Source organism: Suillus plorans (assembly GCF_016647745.1).
Source record: "Suillus plorans strain S12 chromosome Unknown HD556scaffold_85, whole genome shotgun sequence".
NCBI lineage: Eukaryota > Fungi > Basidiomycota > Agaricomycetes > Boletales > Suillaceae > Suillus > Suillus plorans.
The window spans coordinates 198,639-221,328 of record NW_024537469.1 but is presented as its reverse complement, the minus strand read 5'-3'; the positions used below and the strand labels follow the sequence as shown (position 1 = coordinate 221,328).

Here is a 22,690-nt window from a genome sequence, read left to right as displayed (position 1 = left end):
CGCTAGTGTGTTTGCAATAAAATGAGGTTGTAGAAAATAAAACAGCGAAATGACTCACTGTTGCGACGTGCCGCTCAGTCGACTACGGCTGGCAGACCGAAGGTCCATTACTCTAAGGTGCGCAGGTGAGTCATGTGGTTGCACAGCGACCTGCTCACACTCATGCCAGGTGCACAAACGAAGCCTGAACAGCAATCTCCAGTTGTGCTGCAGGATCCCCCCAAATTGCTACATGCACTAACAGACATAGATGCTGTCAAAGCAGCGACAATGGCGAGGAAGGAGAAATGCATTTCTGTGCAAAGGTGATATGAAATCTTCTGAGGGGGATCTCAAATGATATCTCTGAGGATGGAGGAACACTGTAGGACGATGACCAGGTTTTATATGCTGCATACACTCAGTATGGGCACGATTCTGAACAATTTGGCAGAATTGTTATTGCTATCAGATGGCAGAAATTTAGGCAGAACCTACAGGAGCACGTTGAATTGATTACGACCAACTGTATACTGCATGGTCGGGTATGAAAAACCGGCGAGATACATGTTGTTTATTTATGTCGATGAATAAAAAAAAGATACTGTCAATGTCGTGTACAAGGACCCGGAACAAGGAGTGAGTGAGAGAAAAATGATATGAAATATCGACCGAGTAATGCATGTCGGAAGTATTGACGAGAATGAGCATCAACTTCTCGACTTTGTCGCTGCGCCGCGGCTGGCAGGGTCACTGCGGGTTCAAATTATGAAGCGATGAATGAGAGATCGGGATGAGAAACCGGGATTCGAGTTCTGTGGTTAAGAAAAGAGATGTTACATAAGACTCTGCACTTGTGAGAACGCGAAGAACAGGAAGTTATGTAAATGAGTGCCTACTAAGTACTATAGTAGATGTCCTAGAGTTCAACCAAGTACGATCCATCTTCCGTCATGTGTATTAACAATTTTAAGGTGATCATCTTCGTCAAATCTGGTGCAGGAGCCGTCGAACTGGACAAGCTCTTAGTTTCATGTAATTTCCCCAATCATTCCTTGTCGGAGATTCTTTGCCGGCATTGTAATGGTCACGTGTTACGATGCCCCGCAAAGTCATTGTGATCTGAATTACGATGCTTTAGGCGGAGTCTCAATATCATCCTGATTCAGATTATGACTCGTACGATGACTTATGCCTAAGGCCTAAGGCCTAATAGCCTGGACGTGCATCAACCCACCCAACAATTCTGGCTCTGTACATCGCTTCGTTTCCGATTCTTTGTGCTGTTTTCATCTATACTCTTTATTTTAAACGACATCCTTGATTCAATTGTCTTGTTTCATTCGGCTTGAATCTGAATCGCCTGTACACCAAATCGCATACCCACAACTTCCGTTCGTCTGAATCAATTCTCTCCTGCTATCTATCTGTGAGTCTATAGTCAGTCTGAACGAGACTCTTTCCCATCCAAAACTTATCGCATTTGCGCTCAACAGTTTTGCCAAGTATCTTATATTACACTCGAACGAAACATATCCTTGATCATCGTCTGTTTTGTCTTTAACAGTTGATTTTTGGTATGTACTCCATTACTAACAGCCTTTCACTTTAATAATCTACTGAACCATCAGCTTGTTCGTCGCTTGTTTGCTACTTGATATCAATGCCTAAGTCAAAGCAACGGGCATCAGAACTCGCGACATGTGATCGATGTGGGGCGAATGTTCGTGCGCGCGGGTTAGGATCGCATTCAAAGTCTTGTGCAAAGAAAGAAAAGGAACGGCTGGAGGACGAGGAGTTTGCTGATATAGTTCGGAAGGCCAAGAAGAAAGGTGAGTGCTCAAATCAGTCGTCTTTCAATCATGCACTCAATAGATAGTTGATATCTGCCATACAGAACTTCGAAGGCAGCGACGCGAGATTCGCAATAATCTACAACGTTTGGAGGATGCGCAATCATCTATTGCAGGTGGGCCCTTATGTTTCAATGATAGTACTATGTTTCTAATTGTTCTCATCGCAATACAGTGAGCGCTACTGCGATCTGGGCAGATCCAGATCCAGATGTTGGTATGTTCAATTTAATTAGATTGATTATGTACTGAGACTGTCAATATCAGAGATGCAAGGGTCATCGCCTCGACAATACCCACCAGTGGACCATGACGCAGCCTTACCTGACTTTCACGAGGCCGATTTTGCTCCCAACGAGCCCGATCCTGGTTCCAATGAGCCTGATCCTGGTCCCAACAAGCCCAATCCTGAGCTCGATGATATTAAAGTCGAGTATCATCCTCACAGCCAAATTTCTTCCACTGTACATCACTTCTCTGAGTTCACCCGCAGCCGCATGACAGAACATACTGTGCCTCGTAACAATACACCTTGGGAACCCTTCCGCACGCGGCTAGACTTCGAAATAGCAGAGATTGCACTTGAAGCTGCGATGACGAAGGATCAAACCAATCGCCTTCTGGATCTCGTGCACCGATCTGCTAGCGGCAATGATAAGTTCACGCTGCAAAATCACGATGAGGTTCGCTCCCTATGGAACCTTGCTTCGCAACGTTATACCAGAGTGAGTATTGTCTCATGTACTAATACTAACATGATAATAAACTGATTATCAGTGCGCAGTTTCAGAATGATACAGTGTCTGTTCCATTTGACAGTGAGGTGCACGAATTCGAGATGCATTACCGCCCTCTCTGGGATTGGGGACTCGATTTATTGCGAGACAAATATCTCGCGCCTCATTTCGTATTCGATGCTCAACGTCTCTCGAAATTCGACGGAGAGAGGTTTGTACGTTTCATTGACGAACCATGGACTGCTGATGCATTTTGGAATGCACAAGTATGTTTCAAATCTTGTTTTATTGTTGTTTTAAATTAATAGTACAATGTCAAACCGTTGTAACTGTACTAGTCCCAGCTTCCCTCAGATGCGAAACCACTGGCATACATTCTTTATGCCGACAAGAGTAAACTATCGTCATTGGGACCCAAAAGGGCTACCCAATTATTGCGCGTATTGCCAACCTACCTGTTCACATTCGCAACAACAATACTGCCTTGGGAGGTGGTCGCGTCGTCGGTTGGCTGCCCATTGTCAGTTGCATTGACAAGCTTGTTGGGTTAGTATTAGTATTGCTAACTGCCGTATTGATTTAGATTGTCGAGAATCAGGAACATGCGAAAAAGAAGAACTACGTCGACTTCAAAAATGCTGTCTGGCACACGTCATTTTACCAGCTTCTTGCCTCAGTTGCGCAGCACTCGAATACGGGTTATTGGTTTGAGTGTGGAGATGGAATCCAACGTCGTCTCTGGCCTGTTATTTTGATCTTAAGCGCTGATTATGAAGAACAGTAAGTACCACATGCATTTACTATTGTGAGGCTTATGTATAAATTGTAGATGTATCATGGCGTTGATCCGTGGACTTAAGGGAAAATTCCCGTGTCCAGTTTGCTTGGTTCCGCAAGACGAGCAGTCCGTTCTTGCTACCCACGAGTTTCGCACACGCCACCAATCTGAAGATGTACTTCGCACTGCAAGATTGAAGCCTTCTGAGAAGGAAAAAGAGGCTCATCTCAAGGCTTTCTCGCTCCGAAATGTTGAGGTATGCAGTTCCTGCTGTGATATCTATCAAATACTGATGTAATTCAATTGTTAGAATGTCTTTTCGAGAGTTCGTCACGTCGACGTTCATCGTGCACTTTCTTTCGACCGCCTTCACACAAATGAGGAAGGGTTATGGGGCGATCATTTGTGGAAGGAAGTTAAGTTTTGGATTTCAGACCTCGGGCGCGATGCAGCTGTCAAACTCGACAAAAAGTATGTATTGTGATTACCATGATACATTGTTGCTACTTCTGACTCAGCGTCCTACTAGTTTTGATGGACTTCCGCGATGGCCTGATTTAACACATTTTTCGTCTGTCGTCGCAGTGGATTTCACTGATGGTACTGTTCTCGGGGATCTGTCAAAGGTTCATGTGCACATTATAAGCGGTTTTCGGCACTAACACAAACTTACTATTTAGATGATTGTCTTTGCCGCACAGGATATATTTACTTCGTCCCGCTGTAAACTGGGACACTTACTCCTTCGCTGCATTCGCCACTACATCGAGTTTGATATCTATGCCTCGTTAGAAGTGCATACAGAGCATACAATCGCAGCTGGGAGGTTGGCAGTGCAAAAGTTCTCAGAGATAATGGCCGTAAGTCACTGTATTGTTCTGGTTTTCGATGATGATCAGCTGACACATCACTAGGAATATATTGCCCAATCACAGCCTGAAACCCTCAAAAATTGGAACTTTCCAAAGAAACATTTGGTCTCTCACATATTCGACGATATCATATCGAAAGGTGCGACACGTAACTACAGTACCAAACCAAATGAAAAAATGCACGGCTCGTTGCGAAAAATATATCTTCAACGTACAAATTTCAAGAACGTCGCTTCTCAGGTTTGTTACTTGTAACTATTTGTCATGCAGATTCAGACTTGTTTTATTGTTACAGATTCTGCACTATGATGAATGGCTTCTGACCTCAACATCTATGCGCACTGAACTCGATGAACTTGACGAGTACTACAAACGAAACACTTGCGACCCGGAGACTCATGAAGCGCTGGACTTGGATGACACTGGGGAACCCGAATCTACTACTATCCATGCTCATTTAGGTTCGAGGCAAGGCAACCACTCGTTTTCCGATATCATGCTCTCGCACGGAACTGACAGGGCCTTCACCAACTTTCGGATGAAGCTAAATGGCTTCTTAAATGGCTTTCTACCACAGCACAATATTCCATTGCCGGATGGAAAGTGTATTCACCTGCGCACAGAAGATATGGTATGCTAATTTACTTCTCATTCAATTCATTATACTAATACACTACTATTAGATAACAGTGTTTCATTTCTTGCGTGTCAACTACGAATCAATAGTCAACTGGCGCCTGCACTGAGATTTACTTCGGTGCAACCCGAAGTTCTATGGATTGCCAAGGTATGACTGCGTCATCGTGAAGACTGCCGACAAACCATTTTTCGCTCGCCTCGTGTACATGTTCAGCTGCTTGATTGGCAACACTGATTTCCCTCTCGCGCTGATTCATCCTTATGATGTTGGTATCGCCAGTAGTCGTCGAAGGCGAGATAATGACATGGGACTGTGGCGTGTGCGAGCCAAACCTCGCATATCCTCTGAAATCATCTCTGTCCAATCGATCATTCGGGGTGCTGCTCTCGCAAATGATCCGGAAACAGACGGAGATTACTTTGTAATTCACACTGTAGATACTGACATGTTTCTTCGAGTCAAGGCTCTACAAGATCAACCAAGCACTTGATCCACTACCGCTTTAATACTGGCTTGAGAGCCGCAAATTTGCTCCTGTAAGTAAGCCAGGTCCTGCCACATCCCTTTGAGAGCGACACTTCACACTGTCCCATATGCCCAGGAACTGACGAGACCATTACCTATTTGACTGCCCACAGTACAGATGCAAACGTCACATATTCGCAAGCACCGTCCGACAAAATGCAACATCCATCACGCACATACTCACATCCAAGAAAGTCACACCTCATCTTAACCACTTCGTAAATAGCACCGGCCGCTTCAAACCTACATTTGGTGAGCTGTAAACTTTGTATAAGAAAATATACTAACAAAACATATAGATATACCATACACCACTCCGTGACATAATCCCCATCATCATACTCTTCGTCGAAAGCGTTTTCTCTAGTCCGCTGTCGCATTATGGTGCGCGAGTCTTAGTGCCATGATGGAAAGCTCGGGCAACCGAACAACTACCATGTTGATGTCTAGGCGGTGTTAAGGGTATCTTGGAGCACACGCTCTTCAAAGGAACTTATTTCCCAACTTTGGTGGACCATCAACTGTGCTAACGTCTATGTCGGTTTCCAGGTCCAGCCTGCTCTGATGGGCCTTTCCATGCACGGCAATTACAAACAGCCTTTCGTCAAACATTCTTCATTTTACATATGTAAGTGACCTCATTATTTCTGAATCGTAAGACTTTATCCGTCCACGTGTTGATGTGTAGATTTGAAACGTGTACTATCACACATCGACCTGCAACATGTTGCGATGATTATTATGTACGTCCTCATCGCGTGTAAATTACTGTTCAATTTAACTTTGTTGGTCGCAGCCTCATGGCCTCAACACGATTGCATAAAATGGCACCGACTGCGAGACGGACTTGACACCCTGCGACGACCCACCTCTCAACACCCTTCAATGTCTGACTCTGGTTCGAATTCGATATCCTTCAGTTCTGATTCAGGTTCAGACTCGGCAGATGAAGGCACCCAATGTCAGCCTGTGGCTCCACCGAGCAGTGGCGCCTCTATTGAACACTACCAACAGGTACGCTTGTGCTTTTGTTCGTATCACATATTCTAAATTCTAACATACTTGTTAATACATTAGTATATCAAATATCTCCAGCTTCAACAAGGGCAGCTCCAGCAGCGGAATGCATCTCTGAATGAGAGCAATGGCATTCTGGCTGCACAACAGCTGAAACGTTCTCGTAAACACCCTCAAACATTGTCGTCTAGGGTATCGTCAATGTCGCAAACAGCATCTGCGATACTGTCCGCATCAGAATCTGCTGTCTCAGCTCCTGCCTCATCGACGACGAATGATGTTGACAAGCTCATTTTAAGCCTGGCGAAAAAATATGCATTAACTACCGAGATGTTTCTCCCTGACAAGGTTATTTTTCAAACAGACTGTCCTGATCCTGCAGTCGACTTCTCGAATCCAAATCGTTATGCGAAGAAGTCTACAGCAAAGGATGCACTCGTTGCTGAACTCTATGCGTCCATTGACCACACGTTGCACGCTCAGATGCGAACAAATGCATTCTTCAACCAGGTGCGCAGTTTTTCTCACTTCAAGGCTTTAATATTATAATAAATACTTCAATCAGTTCGGGAGCGGAATGCAGCAAGCTCGCTCATCATTTCTAAACAGCCTGCGTACTGTTGCAGGCGGCATCTTCAACATGCCCAATGAATTTTTCGTTTCGAAATACGACCGAACTTCCCTCTCACAGGTCACAGACTTGATCGGATGGGAAGCAGGCAAAGGCAAGGCCTATGATATCTTCAAGGCGCCCATACTTTACCCCGATCATATCGTGAACGAGAAGAAAATCTTCAGGAACTGGATAGTCATCGCAAAGGTAAGGTCAGTTTATACTAGTAACAGCGGATCTGGCTACTCATATGTTGCTTTGAAGGCTATGAAGGTTGCGGTATGCGGAAAGATGTCATTGTATTCCAAAGCACGTGGCGGACCACCTTCCTACGCTAAGATGTGGAAGCTCACAAGCTGCACTCCTGGCCTGATCGCATTTAGCGTCACATCGGTAGGGTCCCAGTTTGAATATACACTGAGCTGATACTCATCATGTCCTGTAGATCATATTCATCCTGTCCCCAGACCAGGAATTCTCGGGTGATGGAGTTGGTGCCATTTCCTCGATCGCGTATCACTCCCTCTTTCAGACAGTCAAGAAATTCTTCGTTGTTAAGTGGAACCACCAGCGCATCAAATCGGTCGTCGAGCAAATCAACGGATACGTCTTTGATGGTACCGTCAAGACGCAGCCATCCAATGACACTCAGTGCACCATGGAGCAAGTCACTGAATCACTTGATCGTGTTATGGCCGCGCTGGACGCCAGTGATTCAGACTCAAACGATGATTCAGACTCATTGGAATATGTTAACTTGCCGGTACAGGCAGCTAACATCCATCCGACTGTAACTGCAGCTGCAGCTGCAACCATTTCAACCTTGCAACCTAAGACAGCCGTTGACGCTCCCCAACTCGAAGCCGCAGTCCCGCAACCCAAAGCCGCAGTCCCGCAACCCAAAGCCGCAGTCCCGCAGTCCGAAGCTGCAGCCCCGGGGCCTATCATTCAAGTTGATACTAGCCTACAACCTTCCATTTCAACTCCGTGTTTTTCAACTCCTATGGCACCATGTGTAGAGACTTTGGTGGATGCCCAGGGTCAGAGCGAGGACGTATCACCAGCTATTGGGCTTGTTACTATTGCCAAACCTCAGGCAAAGGCATCCAGGGGCAGGAGGAAGCCCAAGAGTCAGACGTTGGCCAGTGATTCTACCACTATTCGCCGCTCCTCACGTCACGCTGTAGCATGATACTTCTGTCTCCCTAGTATTGCTATTAAGATCTGATCACACAATCACTAGATTCTAGCTCTACTGTAATCCGAGTGTTTGGGTTACCTATGTGTTGCTCCTTCGTACAGCTTTTGCAATCTCACTGTGCCTTCATCCCAATGCCAACCCCAACGACGACCTGTTTGTGTACCGGATACAGGCAAAATTCTCTCTTCTTAGACTGGCGCCTCAAACCCATCACCAATTCTATCATGTCATAGGAGCGCCTGTCTTCCAGCGCGAAAGGTCGAGTTCAAGCCTCGGACAGATCGTGAAGATTGCTAATAACAACTAGTCGTGAAGGGTATGGACTCGTCCGAGTTGTGGAGGTGGTGAGTCCTGGTTGCAACTCCTTTGTGGAGGAAGGACGATGAAGGCAAGACCGTTTGCAACGCGTAAGTTCTCATTTGTTGTTCCTTCTATATTCGTACCTATCTCTTATATACATACAGATGCGGCCTCTACTATAAGCTTCACGGCTCTGCTCGTCCCATTAGTATGAAATCCGATATTATTTGGAAGCGCTCTCGACACGACGCTCGTGCGCAGCACTCCTCCCTCACCAAGCCCCCAAGCGCATCTAACATGCCTGGCACTCCTTCCGTTATGGAGGAGACAGTTTCAGAACGGGTTCTGGTGCGACAAGCGCAGGTACTTCTTCGTCTTCGCGGCGCAGCAGCATGGACTCGTCTGTCCACACAGTCGATGCGGGCACTGTTGTGCCACACCCGCCACTATACTACCCACCAACCCACCATGAGACCCGCACCCGCCATGGGGGTGTGGGTATACCTGCGGGTGTGGGTGCGGGTGCGGGTGATGCTTGCGACACCCACGGGTACACCTGTGTCATTCCCTAGTCGTTGGTGGTCGTTGGCTCTCTCGATCTTGTTCTCTCGCTAGATGGGGTTCATGCCGAGATTTTCACAGTGTTAGTAGTTGGCTCTCTCAATCTTGTTCTCTCACTAGAGGTCTCTGGTCCGTCATCTTGAGCTCGTCAATCACTTGTTGGTCATGTCTGAGTTCGTTCTTGCAGCCAGCAAGAATGATGGGAATGCCAGCACAGAAATGCATCACCTCAAAAATCTGCACATTGTCCAGAGTCGGTGAGTCGACAGCAAAGCAGATAAGAACAATATGTCTTGAACTAACTGATAAGATCTGAAGCGGTCATAGTCTTCTTGCCCTGCTGTATCCCATAATAGCACATGACAAGCTCGATGTGCTTTCCGTCAAGCACCATCTGAATCACTGACGATAGTGAGCTTCCTCCTTATTTCAGCCATTATTCAAACATAGAAAGTAGGATTGCATGGATATTGCATTACAATGAGTTTGCGGCCATTCAGATGCCTATAGTAATACATGTTTGTCGCCAATTTAGCCCTTTTGCTATGATTATTTCCTAACATGGTAATTTATTTTATGTCATTGAGTTTATCATTGATAGTGCTTAGGTTGACGATTCAAACTCACTTTTGTTCCTCAATGTCGACGTCCATGTTCCCATCTGGTCCTGGTGCCTTCAGCCTCCCCTTCATCACTCCAACATAACCTTTGCTGCTCTCATTTTGCTCCAGCAACTCAAGGTACGCTTGATTTTAAATTGCCCGTTTCCCTTCTGAATCCATTTCATCTTTTTTAGACTGCATGTCCAGAATTCTGGTGCCTTCAACCTCCCCGTCATCACTCTGTGACTTTTGCTGCTCTCATTTTGCTCCAGCGACTCAAGGTGCGCTCATCACTCTGTTACTTCTGCTGCTCTCATTTTGCTCCAGCGACTCAAGGCGCGCTCATCCGTCTGTTACTTTGCTGCTCTTGTTTTGCTCCAGCGACTCAAGGTGTGCTCATCACTCTATTACTTTTGCTGCTCTCGTTTTGCTCCAGCGACTCAAAGCGCGCTCATCACTCTGTTACCTTTGCTGCTCTCGTTTTGCTCCGGTGACTCAAGGTGTGCTTTGTTATATGTTGTCCGTTTCCCTCCCATCTCATCTCTTTGCCTGTCCAGAGTCGGTTGCGCCCCCCCATCACACCAAGCATCATCACTTAGACCCTGTTACTCTTGCTGCTCTCGTTTTGCTCCAGCGACTCAAGGCGCGCTCGTCACTCTGTTACTCTTGCTGCTCTTGTTTTGCTCTAGCAACTCAAGGCGTGCTCGTCACTCTGTTACTCTTGCTGCTCTCGTTTTGCTCCAGCAACTCAAGGTGCGCTTTATTTGTGTTACCTATCTCTTTTCGATCTCATTTTTTTGTGTGTCCAGAGCGCACTTATTCTATGTCGGTTGTTGGTCATGAGCAGGCTTTATGGTCCGGGCAAGTACGGAGGCGAGGGGAGTCATTTCTGTTTTCACCATGCATATCATAATGTAGATTAATATTTGTCTCACAATAACAATTGATATGCGTTGAACATTCATCACCACCTTGCTGGAATGATTATCACGACATTAAGACCTCAGTTGACAACCTTACAATGTGCATTCAGACCACAGGGCCGCCATTAAAATGCCCACTAATACTCGGTGGGTACCATTAAAATACCCATTGATATTAGGTTAATACTTATTAAAATACCCGTTATATCATCATGTTCACGTGCATTAAAATGGCGCGAGGTTCATTAAAATGCTGACTGTTTGATCATAATCTATGGTAATGGGTCCGCGTCGTTAGACCATTTTAATCGATTAAAATGCCGTAAAAAAAGTTCCGACATCTCTGGGCGACGCATTCTCCCTCATCTATGACGCCTTATCTTCTTCGCTCCCCATTATCTCAACTTTGACTCTCCTGCGCCAGTGGTAGAAGGAACGCATGACTGAGTGGTAGGTTCTGCATATGAAACGCCTGCCGAGAGCCTTGTTGGTGCGCACGCGGTTGGCACGAGCACAATACCTGCAGGCCTGAAGTAGTGGCTACCGCGAGAAGAATAGCTCGAGGTCATGGTGCTGTGCCTCATTGCTAACACGGTGATTATTCCTTGTACTTACCGGAGCGTCAAGGCAGATGTTCTAACCCGAGGTACGTAAAATAAAAATAAAACTGTGCGTGGCAATTTTGTTTCTCGTTTATGGTTGTTGTAGGCTAACCTAATGTCAACAGTATATTTGATTTAGTACTGAGCATACTGAGTCGAATTTTGTATATAAACAATAGTCCATTGGCCTGCATACCCCAGAGGGAGGATGCGAAGCTGTGAGAGTTGGTCTGGTAGTTGTTTAGGGGCGGGGGTGCTTGCGCGTGTGGCGTAACTCACTATCGCGATGTGCTGCTCGGCCGATTACGGCTGGCAGACCAAAGCTCCATTCTAAGGCGCCTAGGTGAGTCGTGCGGTTGACCCTAGTCGCACAATGACCTGCTCACATTTGGTCCAGCGAAACAAACAAAGCCTATACAGCAATCTCCAGATGTGCTGCAGGCTCCCCCCAAATCGCCACATGCACTGGCAGACATAGATGCTGTCAAAGCAGCGACAATGGCGAGGAAGGAGAAACGCATTTTCTGTGCGAGGTGATATGGAATCTTCTGAGGGGGATCTCGAATGATATCTCTGAGGATGGGGAACACTGTAGGACGACAACCAGGTTTTATATGCTGCATACACTCGGTATGGGCACGATTCTGAACAATTTGCAGAATTGTTATTGCTATCAGATGGCAGAACCTGCAGGAGCCTGTTATCAATTAATAACGACCATCGTATCAGGCCTCTTCTTCTTCATAACCACAGAACACTCGCTTGAATCCCCGGTCTCTCATCCTGATATCTCATTCATCGCTTCATCATTTGAACCTGCAGTGGCGTGATACAATTGAGAAGTCGATGCTCATTCTCGTCAATACTTCTGATGTGTACTTGGTCGATATCTATGTCATTTTTCTCTCACTCACTTCTTGTTCCCTTGTACGCGATATTGAAATTATCTTTTTCTTTGTTCGTTGACACATATAAGCAAAGTGTATATATCTCGTCTATTTTCACTATACAGTTGACCATGCGCAAAAGGATCTGAGATCCAGAACTGTTTTTAACAAAGTCAGTCCTTGCCATTAAACGTAGTGGCGTAAGTGAGTTTCAAGGGAAATTGCTTGCGATTCACTAGTCACTGATCAGCTCGAACGATAGAATGTGAAAGTATTGACCCGTGGAATGCAGTGGCTTTCAAGGTTGTTGAGAAGCCGCACTTCGACGACCGAAATGACGATAGAGGGCGGACCGGACGCCTTCGAACGCCTCGAAAAAATCATATCAGAAAAATGACAACAGGTTTATACAGTACGAAATACATCATCCATACTAGATGGCATTCAGAGTCAGGGAAAGTCTACAAGGACTCCGTGCAGAAGTGCGTGTGCTGGAGTCAGGACGCGGACCTTTAATGAACTTGTTACGCTTCATCAAGGCTCAGGTCAATATGTAGTCAAGGAAAAATTATATTTTGCTCTGAAGATGCGACTATCGAGTAGCGCCTAGACCTAGCTTCGTGTTCTTGATGATAGCTGTCAAAGGCGCATCAATCCCGGTAGACGCATCGCCACCGATCCTATCTCCTTCTGCCCATCCCATAGAAGCGAGCATCCTGAACCCGACATTCGTTTGTTCGATCTTTGGAGCAGCCTACGAACGAGGATGTAAGAACCGCATGCGTTTCAAGTGGGGTGATCACATACCTTGCCAACTTCATCTCCATCTTTGTGTCGAGGCACCGTATCAAACCGGCCTCCGTGTTTCTTCATGACACTCTTGACTTTGCGCTCATTGATAGCACGTATATTTGTGGACTTGATGAGAGTAGTATATCTCCCCGTTCCCTTGCCTTTACTCTGACTCTTGAGGTTAAACGAGTTCGCAAGCTCGTGAACTTCTTTTCTCGACGCCTTATTCATTGGAGGAAGTACCATGTTGTTCTTACCGCTGGTATCACTGATGAAGCGGCGAATCTGCTTCTCAAGTGACACCATATCCACGATGGCATTTTGAATTTCAGCGAGCTCCCTTGGATCCAGCCGTGCAGCTGCCCGCATTGCCTTGCGTCCCTTCTTACCACCTTTCTTTGGAGATATAGGATCGACGGCATCGAGAAGACGGGCCTCCTCGCGAGCTCGTTTGTATTCAGCTTTCTTGGCTCGATCTCTCTCCCACCTCTCTTGAAGCTCGGTGGGCAGTTCCTTGATCTTGTCTTTCATGCGCTCTGAGAATCGATTAGATAACTGATCGATACGACATGGTAAGAGTACCAACTTGCTGGCTGATAGCTGAAGGATCCATCCAATTCTTCGTAGTCATCGACGTGGTCGAATTGACCATTTCGTATTGCACGGAATAGTTTATTGCATAGTTTGCGGTCTTTACCACCGGCTATACCGCTATGCATTTCAAGCATGTCCTGTAGGTAGAACTCAGCCATCATGAAGTGGAAAGAGGGAAATCGAGAGACCTCCATTTGCGCGATGTAATAATCGTCAGAATCACCTCGATTCCATAGCGGGAAAGGAGAATCAGACTCCTCCTCTTCTGAATCGCCCTCAGCTGCAGTTGTCTCTGGCTTCATTGAGCGTGATTTCTCGCGGACTCGACGGAGTCTAGCCTGAAAGCTAGCTCCTGGACTGAGCTCATCATCGGATGAATCTTCCGTTTCGTCAGGATGATCGGAGTGTGAAGGTTCACCAGGCCTTCCACCTTCCGATTCTGCAATAAGTATTTCTTCCTCAACTTCAAACACTGCGTTTTCTTCCTTGTCTTCTTCATCGCTTGTGTTGTTATAGCTCCCATGGGAGTCACTTCCGTCTTCTTCCTCGTCCTCCATCCGCATCTGCTCTTCGTCCTGGATTTCATCCATCGTGCGATGCCTCAATCCCTCCGCGCTCATGCTCTGTACGAAGCCTTTCATAGCCTCCAGATCTGGTTCAACATCCGGGTCTAGATCCATCCCCCCTAGTCCATTAGACAATTCATCGACACCGTCGTTTGCTAGGGGATCATCTTCGTCGTCATCACCAAAATCGACATCAGAATCGTCCTTTCGCCGAGACTCCCATCGGGCACTTTTGCGCTCCCGTTCATCAGCATCTCTCAATCTCGCTTCGGAAAGCATCGCGCCGAAGGATCCAAACATTGCCCGACGTTGGGCACGCTTACGAGCCACGCGGGCATCTTGTTTCATAGCTTGTATCCTCACTTTTGATCGATCTCCCGCAGTGAAGACTGGTCTCTGACGAGACTGTTTCTTTGTGCTGGGAGTGGAGAAATCGAACGAAATGGAGGAGAACTGGGGAGCTTCGCTCTGAACTGGGAAACCCTTATTGCCGATTGTGTCTTCGTTTGCCACGGGCTCTGGGTGGGTTTGGATGGGTTTGGTAGTACCTGTCAGTACGGACCTCGAGGGTAACCGTACCCGAGGAATATTGGGAATGGGCGAAGCTTGTCCTGATCGTGGGTGGGGCGCAACATATACGATAAGTTCGTCCTCTTCTCCAAGAGGAGCGCCACCCCAGTCGGTGCGATCATAAAGCACGACATCGCCGGCGGAGCGATGCGCAAATGGTTTAGTAGGTTCTGTATCCACGAAGAAGGTGGGGGTATCGTCTTCAGGAAGACATGTAGGGGAAGCAGTGGTTTCGTTTAACATTGGTACTGTGGGAGATTGCGAGGATGAGATGATGTCTGGTTTATCGGTGACTATTTCGTCATCTTTGGTTATCGCTAGGGCAGCTGTTGAATGTTCTAGCGTAGTAATGCTGTGTACAGCAATTGCGGTTGCCTCACTGACCACCGTATCAATGAATACGGGGTTTGGTTTTTTGGGCGATACATCTGCGCGCTCTAGAGCTGGATGGGATGAAGGAGTTGCGACAGAGTGATTTCTCTTGCTATACACTCCAGTGAATACCTCCTCACGTGAAGAAGAAGCGCCTTGTGAAGCCCGAGTCCTAGCTGAAGCCTGAGCAGTATGAAGCTGAGAAAACAATTTTCCCATATCAGCAAAGTCGACCTCCTCCAATTCCTCCTCATGATCAGAAACACCGTCTTCTGAAGATGATGACGATGGAGGTGGAGGGGGAAAATTCCCTCCACTGAATACGCGAGTAACGCGATCTGCAGTAGGAACATGGCTTTCTTCACTCGGACCTAACCATCCCGCCCAACATTCAGGACAAACCATAATATTGACCAAAAAAATTGACACACACCGGCACTCTCAGCCACAGGTTGCAGAATATCTTCCTCTTCATCAAATAACGTTCTCGTAAGCACCGATGGGACGAATTTAATAGGTTTGAGGTACAGTCCTCCAGAGTGGGATTGTTTGGAGAGAGGTGTGTCTGGTGCGTATCTATTTCGATTGGTACCGTAGCCAAAGCCTGGTCGTGCTCTGGGGGCGTCTGTTCCTCGACCTCGACTTCTGCCTCTAGTACCCATCCCACGACGAGGGGTATTTCCTCCTCGCTGAGGCATACTCCCTCCTCGTTGAGGCGCACTCCCTCGCTGAGGCGTACCTGATCCCGATCCCGATCCAAACCCCGGCCTTCCCCCTCGGCCGCGCAATGGAGTCCCACCTCTCGATAAGTCTGCATAGATGGTCAAGATAAGACGAAACACCAGTGTTTCACTACCTACTGCTCGATGATGGCTCCTGCCAGACTTGAACCACAACATCCATCTCGCTATGAGGGTAGTTCCCTCGAGGTGTATCATCGCTATAGCCTTGTCCACGTCCTCGGCCACGTCCTCCACGTCCACGACCGCGCCCACGACCTGAGCCTCGAGGAGATCCACGCCCACGACTGTTATTTCCTCTAGGCATAGCGATACAGAGAGCAAATCGAACAAGTTTGAAGGGATATGAACAGATGCAAGATATAGATACAATATCGGTTAGATATATGGATGTGCTGGACTTTTAGAGGATGGGTGAATCACATCATTGACACAAGATCGGTGCCGTTTGGTACCGAAGTGTGGAACTTTCAGGGCTGATCAACTGCAGCCAATCGTAAAGCGTAAAATTTGACTGGAATACGTCACGTCGAATATCCATTGAATCACAAATTTGAAAGTACGTATGGATCCAATACGAATCAAAAGCAGCGCTGCAAACTTTATACGACTCTGAATAAAATAGAAGAATTCGGAATATATGACGTGTACGATACTACGGCCATGCATAGTCGAACAGCAGAGATAACTCACAGAAAAGATGGAGAAGAAATGAAATGACAGAAAAAAAAGATCAAGAAACCAAGAAACGCATTGACAACATAGATCTTCATACATGTATTCCTACGCAACATTAGCAACCCACACGTCAACCAACCCACAAACACACACCTCAACTAGATCGAGGAGGAGGCGGCAAATACCTCCGATCATCCCTAGGGTCCGGTCTATACGAAGGCCGTCCATACATCCTCGGAGGGGGCGACCTCGGTGGCCTCGTATCCCTATCGTACGCACCCCCATAAGATGGACCACCATCCCCAGACCTCTCTCTCGGAGGATAATCCCTCTCAACCCCAGCAGAAGCACTACTAAACGGCGGCGGCCCCCCACGTGACTCATAGAACCCACCGCTCGTCCCGCTTACCGGTGGCGGCGACGCAGCAGAACGAGGTGGGTAATCACTCATCGACATCGACGGTCTGCGAGGTGAGTAGTACCCACCACCACCGCTGTACGGTGGGTCCTCGCGTGCACGTTTGAGAGGTGGTCGGATATCATCGAGAGAACTATTCGCACCGCCTCTTCTTGGCGGACTCGGGCTGCGCGGACGGACGCCACGGACAAATGGGGGGTCGTTATCTGGGCCTGTGTAGCGTGGACGCTCGAAGTCTCTAGGTGGATACGAACGGTCGTCGACGGGGGGCAGGTATCCATCTCCCAGGCGCGAGCTCAGTGGACGTGAAGAATCAATAGGGCGGACTGGGGAACTGGAAAACGGTGCTCTCCGTTCCGGTTCACGTCCTTCCCACCCGGAACTTCTGGGAGGTGGTGCATCGCGGTCATACCGTTCTCTCTGGGGCTCTCTATCATAGGGTCTCCATACAGGCGGACGAGACTTGTCATCATCGGCAGCTCCATACCAGTCACGCCGCCTATCGAATGAGTCTCGCTGATCAGCAGTCGCAAACCTTCGGTCAGAATCAGCTTCGAATGGTACATCCGCCCGAGGTGGTGACCTTGGAGGATAGTAACTCCTGCCTCGAACATCCGAAGGAGGTGGTGGACTGTAGCGACGAGTATCCATAGCATCAGGACGCCTGTCATCACTGAACCCTCTATCAAGGTCCGAGCGGTAAGGTGGTCTTACATCTGATCTCTCCCGTGAGAGATCCCTTGCACGGAGATCGCGCGTGTCACGAACAATTGGTGGTGAATCTTTGGGTCCACGGAGGTCATCCCGAGCGACAGATGCCGCTCGAGGTGGCGCCACATAACCACTGGAGCGAGGGGGAGGAGTTGCTGGGCGTGCAAAGTTATCGTTGACAGGTGGACGAGGACGGACGTCAGAAGGAGCAGCAGGACGATCACTCAAAGGCAGTACACGTGATGGTTCTACAGGGCTAGTACGGGCATCCGGAAGGGGTCGATCTGAAGCGATAGGTGCATTTGACAAGCGCTCCTCCAAACTCGGTTGGTGGGTGACACGGCTTTCCACTCTTGGAGCCCCAGGCTGACTGAGACGTTCTTGGAGAGAAGGAACTGCTTGTTGAGATATTCTCTCTTCAAGAGGTCGAGGACGATCAACATCCGCTGCACGTGCCACATCTGCAGGAGGAAGGCGAGTAGGTTTGTCATCAGCCATGCGGTGATTGTCATCGGGTGAAAGCGGAGGTCGAACAGTACGATCTTCAGAACTATGAACTGAGCTAGCGACTCTCGTTGGACGATCGTCAAGGGTGACTCGACTAGGACGATCGCGGTCATCAACCACCATGCTACGAGATTCACGGTCATCAACAGGCGGTCGCCTGTCATCGAGAGATGGACGTGGACCGCGATCGTCAGGGCGCAGGGAAGGGCGCCTATCTGCATCCGAATCGTCTTTTGAATCATAGCGGCGAGGAGGGACGCTGTCAAATGGATATCGGGGCTCATAATGGCGTTGTTCTGGGGGAGGTCTAGGAGCATGACTGCGTCCATAGGAACGACCACCATATTGAGGACGGTCTCTGTCACGGTCACGGCTCCATTCACGTTCTCTTTCACGCTCTCTTTCACGTTCTCTGTCTCTTTCTTTATCAAGGAATGTTTGATCCCTTGGGGGAAGTCGAGGGTCATTACCGTTAGGGCGGCTATCGAGGGGACGGCGTTCTGCATCAAATCGGACCCTTCTGTCGTCCAATGGGGGATCACGAAAGGGGTCTCGTCTAACATCGTCTTTACCATCGTAGGTGGACTTTGGTGCTGAAGAGTCGACGGGAGGACGAGTGGTATACTCACCAGGACGGTCACCAAGAGGACGAGGTGTGTCAATTTTTGAACTGTCGCGATGGTCGCCTGAAAGAGGACCATCTCGGGGAGTAGCGTCGGAATTATCTAGACCGGTTGACATCTTTCTTTCGGATTTCAAGGGTGAAGCTTCAACCTTTTTTCCAGGTTTGGGTCCTCCGGGTGGGGGAGTAGGGTCTGGATTCTAAGAACACGTGTTTAAGTGTGAGGGTTAGGGTAAGATCAAAAGTAAGCACATTAACTGCTGCTGTTGATGGTTTCTTGACTACGGGTGGATCCGTAGGCCTCCTTGTGGAATCTGAAGAGTAAGGAGGAATTTGGTCGTCAGAAGAGTTATCGTAACCAGACTGGTTGTAATAATCGGCAGGATGCTGTTCTGGATGTGGCGGAACCTGAGAAGAGGTTGGGCCCAAATAGAGGCCAGCAAGAGCAGCAGGCTGAGGAATTGCACGATAGAATTCGTGCTGACCTTCCTTGATGATAGATTTTAAATTTTCTAGTACTTCAAGATCGTTTTTGCCCGTAGGTAGAATGACTTGGGGAGAAAAGAACTGGTGTTGTTGTTGTTGCTGTTGTTGTTGTTGGGCCTGCTGCGGTTGACTATTGGGTCCGTGCGCATGAAAATTATAGGACATTCCGAAATTCTGAAAATTGTTGTTGGGATTGTTGGTAGCAGATGTAGAAGCAACAGAGAAAGGTGAAGACATGAGAGCAGGTTCTTCACTTGGCAGTGGAACGAGGAAAGAAGTGTTTGGGTCCTCCGTAAACGTGGTGACCGTTCGTTCGCGGTTATTGTTGTTTCGGCCTTTGCGCTTTTTATTTTGCCTGGCTGACATTTTTTTGCGGTCCGAAATTGTTTAAATCGATGGTTTTTACCTTGGTTTTAATCCCTACGGATCGATCAGTTGAATTTAAAAATTAAAGTGAAAAACCATGCTGTACCAACGAGGCCAGGAAGATGGGAGTCAAGAAGATAAAGAAGAGCGTCAACCTCGATTCAGATTTAACCCTCTTTTCACAGCTAAACTTGAATTGTATTCTCATCGACAACTAAATATTATAATCTCTACTTAAATATCTATGTACACGTAACACGCTACCTCCTCATGTATTTAAGAAAACCATCGAACTTTGTAGAATAATGGTGAAATTTCCTAAAAGAGATATGTGTATTCAAACGCGCACTTGAATTTGTATTTAAAAAACTAGTCAAGTCTGCTTCATCATTGATCTCAACTCTCTTCATAAAGTTCATTAGAATCGCACTGTAGCAATGTCTGTCGTCGGTGTCGACTTTGGTACTCTCCATAGCAAGGTTCATCCTATATCATCGCTTAGATCACATCAATGTACTAACTTGTTATCCAAAGATCGGCGTAGCAAGAAATCGAGGTATCGATATCATTGTAAACGAGGTTTCAAACCGTGCAACACCGTCCGTCTCTTCTTTCGCAGATCCTTCCATTCTTAATTCTCTTTCCATCTAGATCTCTCGTGGCATTTGGCCCAAAACAACGTTCTATCGGTGAATCTGCAAAAACACAAGAGACCTCAAATTTCAAGAATACCATAGGTGGCCTCAAGCGTCTTATCGGTAGAACACTACAGGATCCAGATGTTGAAGTAGAGAAGAAATTCCTCAATGCAACACTCGTCGATGGTGGAGGGACAGTCGGCGTAGAGGTTCGCTATCTCTAAAATTTAACTTATCTCATCCTGATCTTCGCAATCTCAGGTAAAATATCGTGGCGAAAAGCAGATCTTTTCTGCCACCCAGCTTGTTGCAATGTATTTCGGCAAGCTGCGTGATATCACCGCAAACGAGCTCAAGACCGCAGTCTCTGATCTCGTTATTGCCGTCCCAGGATGGTACACCGATATTCAGCGACGAGCAATGATCGACGCAGCACACATTGCTGGTCTCAATGCTCTCCGCCTCATTAACGACACAACCGCTGTCGCACTCGGTTACGGCATCACAAAGCTTGATCTCCCCGACCCAGAAAATCCACGACACGTTATGTTCGTCGATGTTGGACATTCCTCCATGTCCGTCTCAGTCATCGCATTTTCCAAAGGTCAATTGGCCGTCAAAGCAGCTGCCTACGATCGCAACCTAGGTGGTCGTGATATTGACTACGCTCTCATCCAGTACTTTGCTGCTGAATTTAACGCCAAATATCGCATCGACGTCCTTTCAAACCCCAAAGCAACCTTCCGTCTCCTCGTCGGCTGCGAGAAACTAAAAAAGGTCCTTTCAGCTAACAACGAGGCCCCCTTGAACGTCGAATCACTCATGAACGACATTGACGCCTCATCCAAGCTTAACCGTGAAACTTACGAAGAGCTCATCTCAGGCGTCCTCGACCGCATCGCCATGCCCCTCCAACAAGCCCTTGCCGAATCAGGACTTACCATTGACGATATTGACACCGTCGAGCTCGTCGGTGGTACAACCCGTATTCCTGCAGTCCGCACCCGCATCCAAGCAGCCCTCGGAGGCAAATTCCTTTCAACTACCCTCAACCAGGAAGAAGCCATCGCTCGTGGTGCTACCTTCGCAGCTGCCTTCCAATCCCCTACATTCCGCGTGCGCGAGTTTCACGTGCACGACATCAACCAGTACCCGATCAAGGTGTGCTGGGAGCGCGCTGCCTCGGACCCAGACGATGACACCGAGCTTGTCGTTTTCCCTCGCGGAAACAGTATCCCATCTACTAAGATCCTTACATTCTACCGCAAGGAGCCGTTTGAGATCGACGCCGAGTATGTAGAGCCTGCTGGTCTCCCGGGAGGAATCAACCCGAAGATTGCTGGGTTCACGGCAAAAGCTGTCCCACCTTCCCCGAATGGCGACCTTACGTGCATCAAGTTGAAGACGCGGTTGAATTTACATGGAATCATGTCTTTTGAGAATGCGTACACGGAAGAGGTGGAGGAGCGTGAGGAGGCGATGGAAGTGGATGGGGAGGCACCAAAGAAGAAGCGACATGTGAAGAAGAATGAGATTCCGTTCTCTACTCGCACTTCGTCGCTTGACCCGGACGGTGTTGAGAAGCTGAAAGAGTTGGAGGCAGAGATGCATGCTGCTGATAAGCTTGTCATGGACACTGAGGTTTGTTTTACGAATTAATGGAATTGGCGCGTACTTATGATTATCGACAGGACCGCAAGAACGCGCTCGAGGAATATGTCTACGACATGCGCGCCAAGCTCGATGAGCGCTACTCATCCTTCGCGCAGGCTGCAGAAAAAGAGAAGCTCAATGGCATGTTCCAAGAAGCTGAGGACTGGCTATACTCCGATGAAGGCGAAGACGCGACAAAATCCGCGTACGTCACCAAACTCGATGCCCTCAAAGCGGTCGGCGATTCCATCGTTGCGCGCTACCGCGAAGCCGATGAGCGACCCAAAGCCATGGCCCAACTCCGCGCAGCCCTCAACGACTACATCTCCCAAGCCACCTCTTCCGACGATAGATTCGCGCACATCGCCGACAGCGAAAAACAAAAAGTCGTCGAGAAATGCGCGACGGTCCAAAAGTGGCTCGATGACCAGAATGCACGACAAGCTGAGAAGCCGAAGAATGCGGATCCTGTGTTGACGAGTGCGGAGATTGCGAAGAAGAGGGAGGAGGTGATTTATTTCGCGATTCCGATTTTGACGAAGCAGAAGCCTAAGCCTGTGAAGGCGGAGGGGACGCCTGGGACGCAGACACCGCAGAGCGGGACGCAGACGCCTGATGCGGGGCCGCAGAAGGGAGAGCAGGAGCCACCGAAGGGCGAGGAGGAGGTTCCTGGGCCGCCGGAGATGGATGTTGATTAGACTTCTAGGTGGTCTCTGGGTCCGAGTATTCGTGTTTCGTAAAATTAACCGTAATGTGGGGTTGGTTTTGATTAGACCATGATGAAGCATATGATGTGTAGAGCATATACAGTACCGCGATATAGTGTACTACTATCGTTCAATGTCTATTTTTTCGCTCTTTGTCAAGTTGTCCATGGGCAAACTGTT

The 22,690-nt window shown here is 47.9% G+C and overlaps 7 protein-coding genes across 7 annotated transcripts; 5 read left to right on the top strand and 2 right to left on the bottom strand.

Annotated features, from left to right (window-relative positions):
- Positions 1-1,751: 1,751 nt before the first annotated feature.
- Positions 1,752-5,459, top strand: HD556DRAFT_1412022 (uncharacterized protein). The gene is made up of 15 exons (XM_041304197.1): positions 1,752-1,811; positions 1,877-1,948; positions 2,008-2,049; positions 2,100-2,557; positions 2,617-2,835; positions 2,991-3,089; positions 3,153-3,349; positions 3,399-3,603; positions 3,658-3,818; positions 3,877-3,973; positions 4,028-4,207; positions 4,262-4,459; positions 4,515-4,850; positions 4,903-4,944; positions 4,990-5,459. Exons 4-15 carry the CDS (start codon positions 2,102-2,104, stop codon positions 5,347-5,349), a joined length of 2,550 nt encoding a protein of 849 aa, XP_041154419.1. The 5' UTR covers positions 1,752-1,811; positions 1,877-1,948; positions 2,008-2,049; positions 2,100-2,101; the 3' UTR covers positions 5,350-5,459.
- A 14-nt stretch (positions 5,460-5,473) lies between these two features.
- Positions 5,474-5,647, top strand: HD556DRAFT_1247385 (uncharacterized protein; the record flags this gene model as incomplete). Its single annotated transcript, XM_041298697.1, has 1 exon — positions 5,474-5,647. A coding segment is annotated over one exon (174 nt), but the record flags the coding sequence as incomplete, so codon positions are not given.
- Positions 5,648-6,960: 1,313 nt separating this feature from the next.
- Positions 6,961-7,831, top strand: HD556DRAFT_1206478 (uncharacterized protein; the record flags this gene model as incomplete). Its single annotated transcript, XM_041296484.1, has 3 exons — positions 6,961-7,221; positions 7,279-7,407; positions 7,460-7,831. Coding segments are annotated over 3 exons (762 nt in total), but the record flags the coding sequence as incomplete, so codon positions are not given.
- Positions 7,832-8,575: 744 nt separating this feature from the next.
- HD556DRAFT_1205566 (uncharacterized protein) lies at positions 8,576-8,803 on the top strand (the record flags this gene model as incomplete). Its single annotated transcript, XM_041296463.1, has 2 exons — positions 8,576-8,622; positions 8,680-8,803. Coding segments are annotated over 2 exons (171 nt in total), but the record flags the coding sequence as incomplete, so codon positions are not given.
- Positions 8,804-12,433: 3,630 nt separating this feature from the next.
- Positions 12,434-16,269, bottom strand: HD556DRAFT_1003282 (uncharacterized protein). The gene is made up of 6 exons (XM_041295841.1): positions 15,848-16,269; positions 15,418-15,795; positions 13,665-15,355; positions 13,469-13,613; positions 12,898-13,418; positions 12,434-12,844 (listed from the first exon to the last, which is right to left on the bottom strand). Exons 1-6 carry the CDS (start codon positions 16,029-16,031, stop codon positions 12,683-12,685), a joined length of 3,081 nt encoding a protein of 1,026 aa, XP_041154415.1. The 5' UTR covers positions 16,032-16,269; the 3' UTR covers positions 12,434-12,682.
- HD556DRAFT_1412009 (uncharacterized protein) lies at positions 16,164-19,713 on the bottom strand. Its single transcript, XM_041304196.1, has 4 exons — positions 19,619-19,713; positions 18,913-19,566; positions 16,556-18,860; positions 16,164-16,507 (listed from the first exon to the last, which is right to left on the bottom strand). The coding sequence occupies exons 2-3, from the start codon at positions 19,510-19,512 to the stop codon at positions 16,557-16,559; spliced, it is 2,904 nt and encodes a 967-aa protein (XP_041154414.1). The 5' UTR covers positions 19,513-19,566; positions 19,619-19,713; the 3' UTR covers positions 16,164-16,507; position 16,556.
- On the top strand, positions 19,704-22,681 carry HD556DRAFT_1277880 (heat shock protein 70 family). The gene is made up of 5 exons (XM_041299256.1): positions 19,704-19,991; positions 20,047-20,111; positions 20,164-20,359; positions 20,412-21,791; positions 21,842-22,681. Exons 1-5 carry the CDS (start codon positions 19,950-19,952, stop codon positions 22,499-22,501), a joined length of 2,343 nt encoding a protein of 780 aa, XP_041154413.1. The 5' UTR covers positions 19,704-19,949; the 3' UTR covers positions 22,502-22,681.
- The last annotated feature ends 9 nt before the right edge of the window (positions 22,682-22,690 follow it).